General features: G+C 42.4%; 1 protein-coding gene across 1 annotated transcript; it reads left to right on the top strand.

The window, feature by feature from the left end:
- Window positions 1-81: 81 nt before the first annotated feature.
- On the top strand, window positions 82-10,934 carry FBXO7 (F-box protein 7). Its single transcript, XM_082279588.1, has 9 exons — window positions 82-336; window positions 1,652-1,955; window positions 2,910-3,137; window positions 4,474-4,615; window positions 5,087-5,170; window positions 6,815-6,907; window positions 7,882-8,058; window positions 8,729-8,766; window positions 9,120-10,934. Exons 1-9 carry the CDS (start codon window positions 215-217, stop codon window positions 9,522-9,524), a joined length of 1,593 nt encoding a protein of 530 aa, XP_082135714.1. The 5' UTR covers window positions 82-214; the 3' UTR covers window positions 9,525-10,934.
- Window positions 10,935-14,510: the final 3,576 nt, after the last annotated feature.

Below are 14,510 nucleotides of genomic sequence, written 5' to 3' on the forward strand. Positions count from 1 at the left end.
CCACCGCCGCGCAGGCCACAACGCGGGACGCCGAGACAGCGATCGGGGGCGTGCCGCGAGCCCCGGAGGCGGGGCCGCGACAACCAAAACAACGGCCCGGCCCGGCAGCCCTTGCGCCCGCGCCCCGCCGCCACCTTCCCCGCCGCCGCTGCCCGGCGGGGCCCGCTCGGGGCGCGAAGTGGGGGCGGAGACCCCACCCCGTCCCGCTGCCGCCATGAAGCTCCGCGTTCGGCTGCAGAAGCGAACGGCAGCCCTGGAGGTGCAGGGGGCGGAGCCAACGCTGGGGGAGCTGCGCGCGCAGCTGCGCCTGGCCCTGCTGCCCGCCTGGGGGTACAGGTAGCGAGCGGAGCGAACCATCGTGAGGGGGTGCCGGGGGGGGGGAGGCGATGCCGGCCGTGCGCGGCCCGGGTCGGCGGGGCCGTACCACGCGGCGCGGGGGGAGGGATCTGCCCCCCGGCCCCGCGGGCGCGGTGCTGCCCCCTGCGGGCGGGGCGGCGCTGCTGCGGCCCGGCGGCGCATGGCGGGATCGCGGAACCGGCTCGCGGACCGCCTGCCCCGCCGGGGCACCAGCGCTGCTTCCCGGCTGGGCGCTGCGGAACGGGAAGGCAGAACTTCGGGCGTGCTCCGCTGTGAAATGCTCGGCCAGAGCTGGCTGAGATTTCTGCGCGGTACTTATGTTACAGAATGCTGTAGGGTCTCAGTTTTACACTTCTCTCCGGCTTCCTGGAGAATCTCGGTTTCAGTTTCATAAACGTTTTATCTGTGAGCAACTCACGGCATCCTCCGTAGGAGAGTAAAGCCTGCAGAATCGCTTTAAGAACCGCCTGTAAAAGGGGAGCGTTTTCTGATGGTGGCTGAAGGGTTTGTATCACAAACCTTTAATTAGGTCCGACGTGCTGGTGTTTCACTGGTGATTCACACAGCAGTGTGGGCAGGAGGAATCTGAAGTTACTGCTTGTCTTGCTGCAGTGGGTGTATTTTATAGCTGATACTGGGTAGCTGCTTCCCTGCTAACCAGTTTCATTTCTGGGGTTTTTTTTTGGCCTGAAGCATCTTATTTTATCACCCTCATTTGCAGCTAGCATTCTATAGGACAGCTGCTGATCTTTGAAATTAATGTTTAGCTCGATGGGAAAGCAAGGTGGTTGAGCCTTCAACACTATTTATTTTTAAATAATCTGAGGCAGTAGTTATTTAGAGCTCGTTTTCCTAGCTGTGATATCTTCTATTTTGAAGGGCACTTGTTTGCTTTCTTTCATAACTGTTTTATGAGCAATTTCTGTAAATGAAGTTTTATTTACCAAGCAGCTACAGTAACTTAAAATGTACTTGGCAAGAAATGTGGGGAAATAATTTCATACAATCTTTTTTTTATCTCTATCTATTTCACTATTTCTTTAACATATAGGTAATTAGTAATGGATTAAGCCCCGTGGCACAATACTCTTGTAATATGCAGTATGCATTTCTAACTGTAGAATTATAGGGCCATTAAGGTTGGAAAGGACCTCCAAAATCATCAAGTCCATCTTCGACCAATCACTACCAGATCAACTAAACCAAAGTACCAATTGCCATGTCCAGTGGGTGGCTATCCAGGGTCAGCCAACCATGTTTCCTTACGTTTTTGTTTTTTTTAATTATTTTGCAGTTCGGATACCACATTTTCAATAACATTGAACAGAAAAGATCCTCTCACAGAGGATCAGAAGACCTTAGCTTCATACGGGATTGTTTCTGGTGATTTGATTTGCTTGCTACTAGAAGAGCCAGATGGACAACCCAGCCTACCTCCTCCTCCACCTCCTTCTGCTCCTCCCCCACTTCAGAATGGTCATGAGCCGTCCACCTTGACCCCCAACAAAAGTCAGGCCAACAGTCCAAAAGGAGAAGGGCAGAATGAGCAGTCTAACAATGAGAAGGCTCAAGTGGAAGTTCAAGAGAGTGATGAGAGGGTAAGTACATGAGAATTTTCCTGTACAGCACAGGGCAAAAAAGAAGGTATCCTGTTGTGTCAGTTGCTGTACTACATAGGAGATAATCTCTTCAGAATATTTGGCTCCTTATATTTGTCTGATATATATTCAGTTATTTGAATGGAAATTCATCTCTATTCATTGTATTTTACTGTGGCACAGAAGCTAATTCAGAGAGCTCAAAGTGTTTCAGGAGTAAATGTTTTTGCTGGAGCATACACTTAAGGAAGTAAGGATTACATTTCTTACCTGCCTCAGTGCTATCTTCTTGAGGAAACTGATTCTAGATAGGAGCAGATGCAACAGGCACTGTCGAAGATAGGCTTTTTTTCTTACCCCCTTTCCTGACCCTTCCCTTAGGTAAATCTGTTTACAGGTTTCATTCTACTTCTTTTAAATAAAGTGTCTGTGTGTAGTTTTGTCAGTTACTAATAACAGGCTATGATTTTGGTAGAATAAAGGAAGCTACAGTGAAGCCACAGTCCTCCTCAAGTGGCAGCAGGTGCACTCCATTGATTGATTTCTCCCCACCCCTGCTTTTTAGGCCTGTTGTGTTTGTTGGCAGCCCAAGTTACCATTTTGGTTACTTGCCATGCATATTGGCTAAGTTCAAATAAATGGTGATAGTACAGTGATTAAATTATTCCTGTGTATGTTGCAAAAATTCAGATGAAGGTTTAATATATTATGATCACTTTGTCTTTAGTTAGTATATGCAATAAAATAACACTCTTTCATGAAGGGTTTGCATTATAAAGATTAAAAAATACAAAGGCTACATGTATAGTCCCAGTCTCCATCTGGAATGCTAGAATATGGAGGTATAGTGAATCTGTACAACTTGTATGGGAAATCAGGCTGCAATAAACAGATGTTTAATGTTGATGTATATAGAGGTGTAATTTCTGACGTATGTTTTGCTTTCCCCTGAAGGCAGGATCCAGCCTAGAATTTCCTTCTGGATTAGTCCCAGAAGATGCTGACCTGGAAGAAGGTACAGGTTCCTATCCCTCCGAACCCATGCTGTGCAGTGAAGCTGCTGATGGTGAAATACCCCATTCCTTAGAGATGCTCTACCTTTCTGCTGACTGTACCAGTGCCACTGATGCCTTGATCGTTCTGGTTCATCTTCTCATGATGGAAACAGGCTATGTACCTCAGGTAGGTAGGTGCACCACCAAACAGCAATTTCTGGGTCAGTGTGGGGAAGCTGTGGAATATACAAGATGCATCTGAGGATCTGCTTCTGCCTTTGTATATATCAGTTGGCTGCAGGGGCTGCTGAAAGATCAGCTTCTCTAATTTCCCTGACCAGAAAGTCTTCAGGCTAAAGACAGAGCAGCTTCTAGGTGTGGAAGAAGAGGCCTGTACCTGTGTTTGTTTTGGTCCTCAGCCTCACTGGGACCCAGCTGAACCTCCTGCTCCTGCCTTACACTATTGAGCATGTGCTGATGTGCTTAGATTGTAGCACTTCCCCAAAGTACTGCCTTAAGAGTCAGCGTTGTCTCAGTGCTATCCTGCCAAGTGGTGCTTAATGAGGCCTAGGTCTGCCAAAGCACTGGCTCTAATTCCATATTCAGCTAAGTGTCATGTTTGTCTTTGGCTCTACTAATCTATAGAGGTATCATACTCGAGCACCTATGGCAGTATGCCTGTACGAAGTTTGGATTCACTTTTTCCCTTTGCATTTGCATTTTATGTTTACTAATATGTGGCTGAATGTGCAGAAAAAGACTTGGTCTTGGGCAGGTGTTTAGATTCTCGTATTTTTTCTTGCAGTGAGGCTGACTAAGCACATGTGGGTGTCAGGTTGACCAATACCAATTTAATAAATATGCTAAGTTCATTGCATCCCCCTAATTTGAAATACTGTGTAAAGAATACATTTGCCGCTGGGGATGAAGTTTGGGGTCCGTGAGCAGGCTTGGAGGTAGGAAGGATGATTGCCCTGCAGATTTAAGAGAAATGAAGGAACCTACTTTCACTTTTGGTTACATTGTATCTGTATACCTCTGAAATTCCATCTGAGCCTCTTCGTGCTGAAATTGAAAGCCAACCTGTTAGCTGACTCAGGTTTTCTAATTAACTTCAAACTATGATTCTAGAGCCCTGTCAAATACTGTAAGTTCACAGAAAAGGTACAATAACTTTTTTTTTTTTTTTTGTGTGCAGCAAGTTAGTTATGTGGAATTGTCAGAATGTTGGAATGGATGGATGTGTCTCAAAGAAATAGGTGTGAGTGCTCACTGAATGTCCTTTCCTATCAGGACGAAAAATTTACTGAACTTCACTTAGATTTGTTGTTAGTTTTGGGGAAAATAGTGTAGAATCAGACATATTCGTAATCACTGTGTCATAATGTGCATTAGGACTGACCTAAGAGTTGAATTGCAGGCATCATTCTGCCATTTCCTAACTTCTAATCCTTTTCTCACCCCTCAGCATTGGCACATTGCAGAAGTATGACAGTGTGTTTGTTACCCCTTTGCATTTGTAGGGGATAGAAGCCAAGGCAGTCTCTATGCCAGAGAAATGGAGAGGGAATGGTATTTATAAGCTACAGTACACACATCCCCTTTGTGGAGAAGGTTCTGCTGGTTTGACTTGTGTGCCTCTGGGAGAGCTTATTGCTATTAATGGTAAGTCAGTAATGTCTTTATCCTGGATGCACATTCCTAAGTATCACCATTGCTTAGGAAGAGAAAACTTAAGTGTCCTTTGTGTGCTCTGCTTTGAACTACACCTTTATTACTTGGGTTGCTGAGGTGCAGGAGTTGCCACTTCCTGATGCTGAATACTCTTGGCATTTCTAGTCTCTGTGTTAACTGTTTATTTCTCAGTTGTTGTAACAGATTAATCCTTAGGAGATTCACCTGGCCTTTTCATTGCAATATTGTAGAAATATGTTTGGTGTCTAATTTCACAGGAGCTTTGGTACACATTGCCAGACATGAAGGAAGTAGATTTGCATCAGCTACAATGTTTTGGCTTCTTTTATGTTATTTGCAAGACTTACAATTTCAGACTATGTATTACTTCAGTAATGAAGTGGTCTCTGTTGTCTCACTGGATTTTAAATTCTGAAATGTCTTTCTTTCTTGTATTTGTAGCAACATTAAAAATCAATGAAGAGATTAAAAGTGTTAAGAGAATCCAGCTATTGCCATCATCCTTTGTTTGCTTTCAGGACCCAGGTATGTCTGAGCTATGATACTCATAGTAGTAAATTGAAAAGTAAAGAAGTGACACAGTGGGTAAGAATATGCTTTAGTAGAGCACCAGATAGGTACAGAATAGCAAAAAAGAGTAAAAATGTGGTTACCATTTGGGTTAGTCATAACCTTGTGGTAAGAGGAATTCGGAGTGTAGCCATTTAGTCATACTTTGTTATTAGCACAAATTGTATTTCTTGGATTAACAAGGTGAGGAAAGAACCTTGCAAAGCTCAGTTTATCCTTCGGCCCATATGCCTGTTATTTATGAGGTCTTAAGCACGTGTGTGTGGGAGACAGAGGAGTAGAAACTCCTGCAATTAAAGGAGGCTTTGATTTACAACCCTGGAAGAGACTAGGTCTGGCTTAATTGACAGAGATTTGTGGACTTTAAGCAAAAGGATTACAAACTTGTGTTCCTATCATTATAAGTAAAATTGTACACTGGGTGTTTTGGTGAAGGGTTTTAAAATATAATAGTGTGATTTTATATAGTTTAAGTTAAGAATGTAGATGGTATAAGAGAGACAACTGTGTGTACGTGACATGAGAAGTTATTGGTGAAGACACAGCTGCATTGCAGTGAGAAGTGCCACAGGTGATAGGTCATTAATCTAAAACAAAGTGTCGTTTTAAGTGTCTATTGGATTAGAAAGTTATAAATTACGATGTAACCCTAAATCTTGTCACTAGTCACCATTACTTGGAGGTGGTGTAAAATCTCACTCCTTGACTGATGCGTTTGTTATTTTAAACAATAAATTCGTGTAGTTGCATAGTCCCATCCCTTAAAGTTATTTTCCTCCGACACATGAAAGTGCGGGAAACGGACACGTGTGAATCTCTGGGACATCAGTGCTGGGTGATATCCCCTTTCTGCCTGGTGGCTCAGGACTTCAGAAGTTGATGGTACCTCCACTCTTGTTGTGGCACCATAGTTGTTAAATTCTTTTTGTCAGGAAACATGTGCTGACCACATAGGTTTCTCCAGAGTGGCAGGATTAGAGGGAAGACTAAAGTGAGGGAGGAGAGAAGGGCAGATTGATGTAGATCCTTGTCAGCACAGACCTGACCACCCTTACATTCTCAGAAGGGTATGAGCTGCTTTATTGGCAGTCCAGGCTGACTCAGTTTCCTATGTTCTGTGTAGTCACTGATGTCCAAGTCTAATTGAAAGGCTGTAGAAGAACTGAGTGCTGAAATGTGTCCAATGCACCAGTAAAGTCTCCCGGCTCCTCTTTTTTCCGGGAACAGAAAAGAAAAATACTTCTGTCAGAGAAATGAAGCTTGCAGGCTTTTAGAACATAGGTTTATGTAGGGCAGGAGCTTTGAAATATGACAAATGTAGCTCTGACACCTTCAGAGTCAGTTTCTTTGCAGAGAACTCAGGTCTTTCCCTTAATTGCGCTTTTTAAGGCCAAAGGGAAAGCTTAGCCTGACCATGGAACTGGTCTCTAGTTTGTCAGTGATTGACTTGTTGCAGGATAGTTACACTCTAGCAGCAGAGCTGCTCCCATCAAGACCACAAGCAGATTGAAGTTGTGCTAATAAGAAAACTGTAATTCTTATGTAGTTTTTGCATTATAATCTCTTGAAATTAAGCTTTTTCTCTCCCTTCTTTGATAGAGAAGGTTGCAGGTGTTTACAAAGATCTTCAGAAATTATCCCGTCTCTTTAAAGACCAGCTGGTTTACTCTCTCCTGGCTGCTGCCCGACAAGGTGAGAGAAAATATTTACAATTAGAGATGGTACTTAATTTTTGAGGATGGAAGGAAGGGGGTCTATCTAAAGGCTTGAAGGAAAAGTGTTAGAAACAGCTGTTTAGCGATAGGCATATAAAGAGTAAACACAAAGTAATATATACATGGTAAAGAAATTTAGCATTAAAATATTATCTTTGTAACTCAAAAATATTAATCTTTGTAACTCAGAAAATGTTAATATAATTCTGGTTTTAATTTTGATTGCTTTAGTCTCACTTCAGAGATGGAAATGGAGTGGCTGTTTTCCATGCATAACGATGAGGAAATCCTACTACAGTAATTTTGTAGCAATAGTTCTTGAGTTTTGATCTATTTCTTTGTCCAAACAGAAAAATTTATTTAGCATCATATTTGGAAGTCTGACCTCAGGAGTGGTCTTATTAGGAACTGGTCATTGAGGGCTTGGAGAGGATGGTGGGAAGTAACCCAGTGTTTGTAAAGCAGTAGGAAGCCAAGCTTTCTCTGCATAGTTACTGCCATAAAAGGTCTCAGCTCTGTATTCTGAATTCAGTGGAATTCCCTCTAGACTTCAGTGCATGAAGGTTTTATGCGAGTCATGTGCCCTGTACTTCTGGTTTTTTGCAAGCTCATTAAGTTGGGCAGGTCTTTTTTTTTCTTTACTTATTCCTTGGCTCTGTAGCCTATAAGCACACTTTGGTGTGTGGAATGTTTCTTAGGCATAGTGCTCAGTATAAAGTGTCATTTGCCCTATTTTGTGCACCTTACAAGCGTAGTTAGAGTTGTAAGAGATCTGTTTTGCAGTATCACAGTAGTTGCTCAGAAAAGTGATGTAACTCAGGCATCAAAGGGAGAGGATGTAAGGGAAAGATTATGTTCTTTTTTCTTTTAGGGTCTTTAGAGATAGAACCACTACCTCAGTGGTGTTGAGTTTACTCTGTTTTTTCTGAATTTACTTTCTTCTTTCTCTAGCTTTGAACTTACCAGATGTGTTTGGGTTAGTGGTCCTTCCTCTTGAGCTCAAGCTTCGGATTTTCAGACTTCTGGATGTCCGTTCCCTCATCTCTCTCTCTGCTGTTTGCCGTGATCTCTACACAGCTTCCAATGACCAGCTTCTCTGGAGGTTTATGTATCTGCGGGATTTCCGAGGTAATGTCGAGACACCTCTTTTTCTGGTTACATTCTCCTGTTAACAGAGGGATTAGGTCTGACAGGTTTTGATAAGAGGCTCCTCGGGCAACCAATAATGATGTTTAAACACTGTGAGTAAATGCAGTTGTTTGTGATACTAACCAGTACAGCTGGTCAGGTGTGATTCAGTGGGATGCACAGTTTACTGCCAAGGAAAATTGTTGGCAATCTTCTGAGCCACTACTGCTGCTCCATGTGGTTCTTCCCATTATGTGGTGCAGGCTTTCCTTGTTTTCATCTGTTTCCTTTGCTACCTTGGTGTATTGGCTACTGCATATTTTAGGAAGTAGAGGGAAGATACATTCCTGCTTCAATTTCTCACAAGAGAGTGAAGAAACAGGTAATCAAGGGAAGTGCGGTCACAAGGCAAAGGCAGGGACAATGTTTCTGGGATTTCTCTGTTTAATAACATTTGGAGATTATGCTTTACATTGAATGGGTGTGCAAGTAGATTACCTATTGAATGGACCTGGAGCTTTATATTTTTTAAGATGCATTATCTTTATGAAAAGACATATTGACCCAAAGTGTTTTTTTGTATCTTGGTTATTCTTTGAGTTCTGACAAACTGCAGGTATCTGTGGCACAAGATCTGTTGCTTTTTGTAATTTTTTGCTTCTCTTTGTAGATCCTATTGCAAGGCCTCGTGACACAGACTGGAAAGAAGTAGGTGGCTTTTTTTATAGAATTTCTCTGAGATCAGTCTTAGTTTGAGAATTAAGTATAAACTTTGGGAGACAGTAACTTTGAGTTAAAGTTTAGCTTCAAAGTGTGGTTTTCTGTGTGTGCATGTTGGTCAGACCAGGTTAAAGGAGCATCAACAAGTTACGTGGTGCATGCTCAAATTGCGTGTTAAGAGATCTTCCAAAGATGCTGTGCCTGGTCTTTGGTGGGCAGGGGAATTGCTGCTCTGGGTTTTCAGACTGGTGAGGAGTGCTTTTTTGAAAAGTGCTGTAAAACTGAATGCAGGTGCTGAAGCTGGAACACTTAGCTTCAAAATGCCTTTTTTCTGTCTGCAGCTATACAAGAAAAAGTTGAAACAGAAGAAGGAGGCTCTGAGATGGAGGCACATGATGCTTCTGCCCCCCATACCTCATCCAATCCCCTTTCATCCCAACCCATTCTATCCTAATCCCTTTCCACCCAACCCATTCCCATCAAATCCAATCTATCCCCCAATGATCATTGGGGGAGAATATGATGAGAGACCAACGCTTCCGTATGTTGGAGACCCAATTAACTCACTCATTCCTGGCCAGGGAGAAGCACCAGGTCAGTTTCCTCCATTCAGACCACATTTTGACCCAATTGGCTCCCTGCCTGGAGCAAACCCCACGCTTCCAGGACGAGTTGGTCCCAGTGACAGGTTTTCACCTCGACCCAGCCGGGGCCGCCCCATGGACATTCGCCGTGCATTCATTTGATCGCTGCTTTTTCCTGCAGGGAGTTTTGTAGTTGCTGAGCTTGCTTTCTAACTGATTGCAAATCCCAGGCACTAACATCTGCCTTCAGATTGTCTCAAGAACATGTGTGCATGGTAATGTCCCAACTACAGAGGCTGGGTTTGTTTTGTGCTCTGGTAGTGCTGTACCACCTGGCACTTAAGGTCTGTTCCTCACAGAGCTACGACTTAGAGCAGTTTGTTCTGCTTCCCCCCCTCCTTGCCCTTAATCGTCTGTGAAGTGCTACTTAGAGACCAGGATACTGGCCAAATCCTTACTGCATCAGATAAAGAGCACTTTAAATACTAACTCTCTACTTGTCTGTCTTATTTGAAGAGTTTTACTAAATTGCCAGGATGAAAGGTTTTGTTTAAAATCTGCCCAACTCAGTAATAGTCTTTATTAACAAAAAAGTTACCGTGTACCACATAGAACAGGATACTGCCACTTATGGTAGATGTGTGTTCATGGAAAGTTTTAAAGGTGTTGTTTCCTTTTTCCTTTATTAGGTAAAAAGCGTTTTTGTATTGTTACTTAATGCACAAAGAACACAGCAAAGGTATTTTCTTTATAATGGAAATATTAGAACACAAGTAAATTCATTTTACAAACAACTGAGTAAAGTCATGCTACGGTGCAACTCAGAAGTCTAAGCAGAAGCAGAGCAATTTTACAAAGAATCAGCAGCAAAACTTTTGACTTTCTCCTTGACTTTACAAATAAGGATCTGTAGTACATGACTGCATTTACTCTGTTTGAACTAAAAGTGGTGTGAAAATGCATCTTTTCTCCCTCTCTGACTTACTTAAAGAATTAAATAGGCTGACCTGGTTGCAGTGGAAATGGGATTACAACAACATGAGAAGCAGAATGAATTCTGACTTCAGTAAATTCTGTTTAATTCCGTTACTTAAGTATCAGATTATATCTTGCCAAAAGGAAATGTGTTGTAGCATGTTACGAGCACCTTTCAAGTGTTGTCTTATTAACTAATGAGCAGCTAACAAGACCACTGTTAAAGTCTCCTCATGAGACCTGCAGGCTGATGCTGGAGCTCAATTAAAGGAAGACTGGAATGACTAAACTTTGCTAGAACTTTTAATTTCTTATGTATTTTTTAAGATGATTGATCTAATTGTTTCTATAAATGTAAATGGTATTGATGACTGTTGTGACAACTGATATTATTTTCTAAAACTTTTTTGAAATTCCACCTGGAAATGGAATGACATTTCCTGTTAAATACAAGCTATTTAATCAGTAAAACTTATGTGCTTTTTCAGGTGATATTTCAGTGGTTCATCTTGTTTTGTATAAAATCAGCTGACTTCAGTAAGGTCAGGAAGTTTTGCCAGTGGAAGTAAAATATAATACTTTATTTTGCTGTCAAAAGTTGTATTGCTTCTTTCTTCCCTTTTCTACTTCACAGCAATAGTTTTCCTTCACTACCAAGATTAGCCTTAACTTTTAACATTTGCCTTCAGTGGTTGAATTGCTTCGTTCCAAAAGAATTTTCAAAAGTGAAATGTATAGTCAGATCTTAGAGTTTACAGCAATTCTTTATATTCCACTGATTGTAAAAAAGGGAAATCTACACTGCACTTGTCTTGCATAATTTTGTCCTTGTGATTAGTGCTTCAGCAATGCATAATGTTCAGATAAGATTATAGAGCTTTAACTGATAAAATAATTCATGACTTATCCTTTTCCTTTTTCCCCAAGCTATTTCTGGGAACAGTGATCACATAATGCATGTGAGAAGTTAATTTTGTGGTGGCAGTGGTACTCACATTGCCAATGCCTCCATGACAGTCACGTGGTTTGCCCTGCTGGCAAGCTGTGTGCTGCTCTGGAATTGGTCCCTTTTTGCTGTGAAGACAATCACAAAGTGACCTGAAGATATTCCTTCCCTTTTTTTGTTGTCCTTCACATTGTAGTAAAGGTATTGTGAGCCAAAGATTAAGGAACCTGACTTAGCTGGAACTGTAAAGTTCCTTAAAGAGTAGTTCCTGTTATTCATAAAACAGGGTATAAAGTGAGTATCTCAGGACCAACAGTATAAAATTAGAAGACAAAACGTAGGAAATACTTGAAAACTAGCTGCTTGCTTTGTTTATTTGCCTAAGTCAAGTGTATTTGTCATTGCTGTTGCAAACTGCAAGAGAGAAAACACAAGAGATGAAATGCCTGAAGATGAGCATTCCTTACCTGTGCTGTTCATCAGTATGCAGCACTGTAAAGGTTGCTACTAAGTCACTTGGAAATAAGGAACTATTATCCTTGGCTTTTCTGTGTATTGTTTTATCTTATTCATGAAACTTTAAGCTAACCAGATGAAGCAACTGAGCCGTACACAAGGTGTGGGGTCTTGCGTACCTGCTTGTGACTAGTGGAAGATGGTAAAATACCACTGCATTTACAAGTAGGACTGCTGTTCTTTTGGACCTTAGCTTGCCTGGGAAGGTGTGTTCCAATCCTCTTGAAATACCACACCTAGGTATGACAAGAAAGTCAAGGTGTTCCTCAGTTTGTAGCTAAACAGTGAAATGTAAACTAATTTTCCAGGTGGTGGATACGATTGGGTGTCGTAGCTGTGTCCGAGCTACTGAATGGGGTGAATCCAAACACACAAACCTACTCATGTTTCCTGGCTTCCATGCAAAGAAAATTAAAGCAAATAGGACAAAAGAAGCTCTGGCCAGGTGCTTAGTTTTCACATCTGTGTGAGAAAGATCCCAAGGTGTGCTGTGGGACATGTGTGCCCTGTGATTTAAATGTAGCTTCTCTCTACCAATTTTTCTGTTGTTTTCTTACTGCCCTGTGCCCCTGCTGTTATATTTAGGTACCTAAATGCCTCTTGGGCATACCTTAGCCTCTCATTCAAAAAAAGGAAAATACCCCCTTTTGTTTAGAGTGTAGGGGTTTTGGAGTAGAAAGCCAGCATCAAAGGCAGTAACTTGAATATGGGCTGATGCATTTGTGAATCTTGTGCTAGCCACAACATCTAGTATGTGAGCATCGTAGCTGTAGACTTGAAGTGTACTGTTGGGACAGTTACAGGACACAACATCGATTTTCATCATTCTGACTTTGGAAATCAATTCTGTGTTTTAAAGCACTTCTGTGAATAGAACTGAAGGTGCTTTTTCAGGAACTATGGACTAAATAAATTAATCTGAGAGTGCCTGTTGTTTGTACTTGATGCTGCATCTTAAAGCCAGGAGGAGGGGAGATGCAATGCTGTTTGCTTGTCCCTTGAAAGATGACAGCTGGGAGCTGTAGGCAGATGAAGAGATTGAGTCACTGCTGGGTATCAAAGCTGACAGTGCTCTCCTGTTCCTGTGGTCTGTCAGAGGACAGCCCTGCTGTGTTCCAATGCAGCCTCAGCAAATGACCCAGCTGTTACACTTCCAGCGATGGACTGCTGTTGATTTATGGGGTCATGTCGTACTAGTCACCATTCCTTTTTTGTATATGTTGTGTTGGTAAGGGAGTTGTAGAGTTGCAGGGGATAAAGCAATTGAGGATTCTTGCAGTAAACTTTCATTTCTGTCTCTGCATCTCTGGTGACCATTTAGTAGGGGAAGGCATAAACCATGCTGAGGGAAGTGTTACAGAAGGAAATCCGTTCCTGCCAGGGTTGTATTACCTCTTCTCCATATATGTGAAGCATGTTAATCTGCTATTCTTGCCAGTGGGACAGTGCTTGCTCAAGGCTATTTCTCACTCTTTTATTGCTCCTGGAGACTGCAAAAGAGCAGAGACTGGGTTTTTTTTTCTCAGATGATACATATTTATGATGCTACATTGTAAACTGCTTGTCAAACCCTGAAGGACAACACAGAACTGAGAAAAAAAACCCCAACAAACCCAAAACAGAAGACAAACCATCAGAGAGTAAGGTGGTTCTGTAACACTGAACTTGAGGTATAAATCATTGATCCAGATGAGTCTCTTGAGGACTTCCAATCTGGAAAAGCTATGCTGTTACTTGCCATTATATGTGCAAAGGCCTGCTCAGGGGTAGGTCATACAAGGTCCAGATGACTTCATTGGATTTAGATGTTCATTACAGGTACTATGCAGGAAGGATTTCCTAGTTTGGCTTCATTCCCACCAGTGAATCATAAGATCCAAGATGGCAAATGCAGCTGTTGCTTTTGCTGCTTTGGGGATCTCCTTGTTTAAGTGGCAGCAAAGATCTGGGCCATTGGCTCAAATATTTTTTTAACTTACTGACCTCCCTGGGCATTCCTAAGTATCATCATGGTGAAGTTGCCAAGGGAAGCACAAAGTCAAGTCTGGCCTCAAAGCTGTATGTTGAGGTGGGATGAGGACTGGAACCTGCATTAAATGTGTTACAAACAGACCTCCCAGGGTGCAAGGGGTAGGCTCTCAGCTGGTGTAAATAGCTATAAATACGTGGATTTACCCAGGGTGAGTTTTTTCAATCATGGACGTAGTTTGTCTGGGTTTTGTCGTGTCCCAGTTCCAGTATACGTACACAGACACAGCTTCGTTCAGTGCTGCAGGCTTAGAGGAAAAGCACACCAGCAAAATCCATCTCTGTCTTCTCTGGAAGGATAATTCTTGGGAGTGGTCAGGGAGAACTAATACTGATTGTTACCTGCTTGGGACAATCCCAAAGGTGCCCTCCTGTGGCTTGGTGTCTCTGGATGCACCCAGGTCATCGTACTTGTAAAGCATAATTTTCCAATTCTGTTTCAGGTTTGTCACCTTGCATTCATTTTGCATTCACCCCAGCAAAGTCAGTGGGAATTCAAGGCAGGAGACAGGATTTCACTCCTGTCCATTCAGTATTATGGAACACTCAGCACACAGCTATGTGCACTTCATCAGCTCTGCTATTAATTAAGCATATTCCTGAGGGACATACACAGCCAGATGTGACCAAGTCACCAAAGTGCTTGGAGTTTAGCTGGGTTTTGTCTGGAATTCGTGTGAACT

The sequence above is a fragment of the Coloeus monedula genome (assembly GCF_965178545.1).
Source record: "Coloeus monedula genome assembly, chromosome: 4".
In the NCBI taxonomy this organism is placed as follows: domain Eukaryota; kingdom Metazoa; phylum Chordata; class Aves; order Passeriformes; family Corvidae; genus Coloeus; species Coloeus monedula.

Coding starts and splice junctions, on each gene's coding strand:
- FBXO7 (XM_082279588.1), top strand. CDS start 215: ATGAAGCTCCGCGTTCGGCTGCAGAAGCGAACGGCAGCCCTGGAGGTG. Junction 1,956..2,909: donor TTCAAGAGAGTGATGAGAGG/GTAAGTACATGA, acceptor TTTCCCCTGAAG/GCAGGATCCAGCCTAGAATT. Junction 5,171..6,814: donor TGTTTGCTTTCAGGACCCAG/GTATGTCTGAGC, acceptor CTTCTTTGATAG/AGAAGGTTGCAGGTGTTTAC.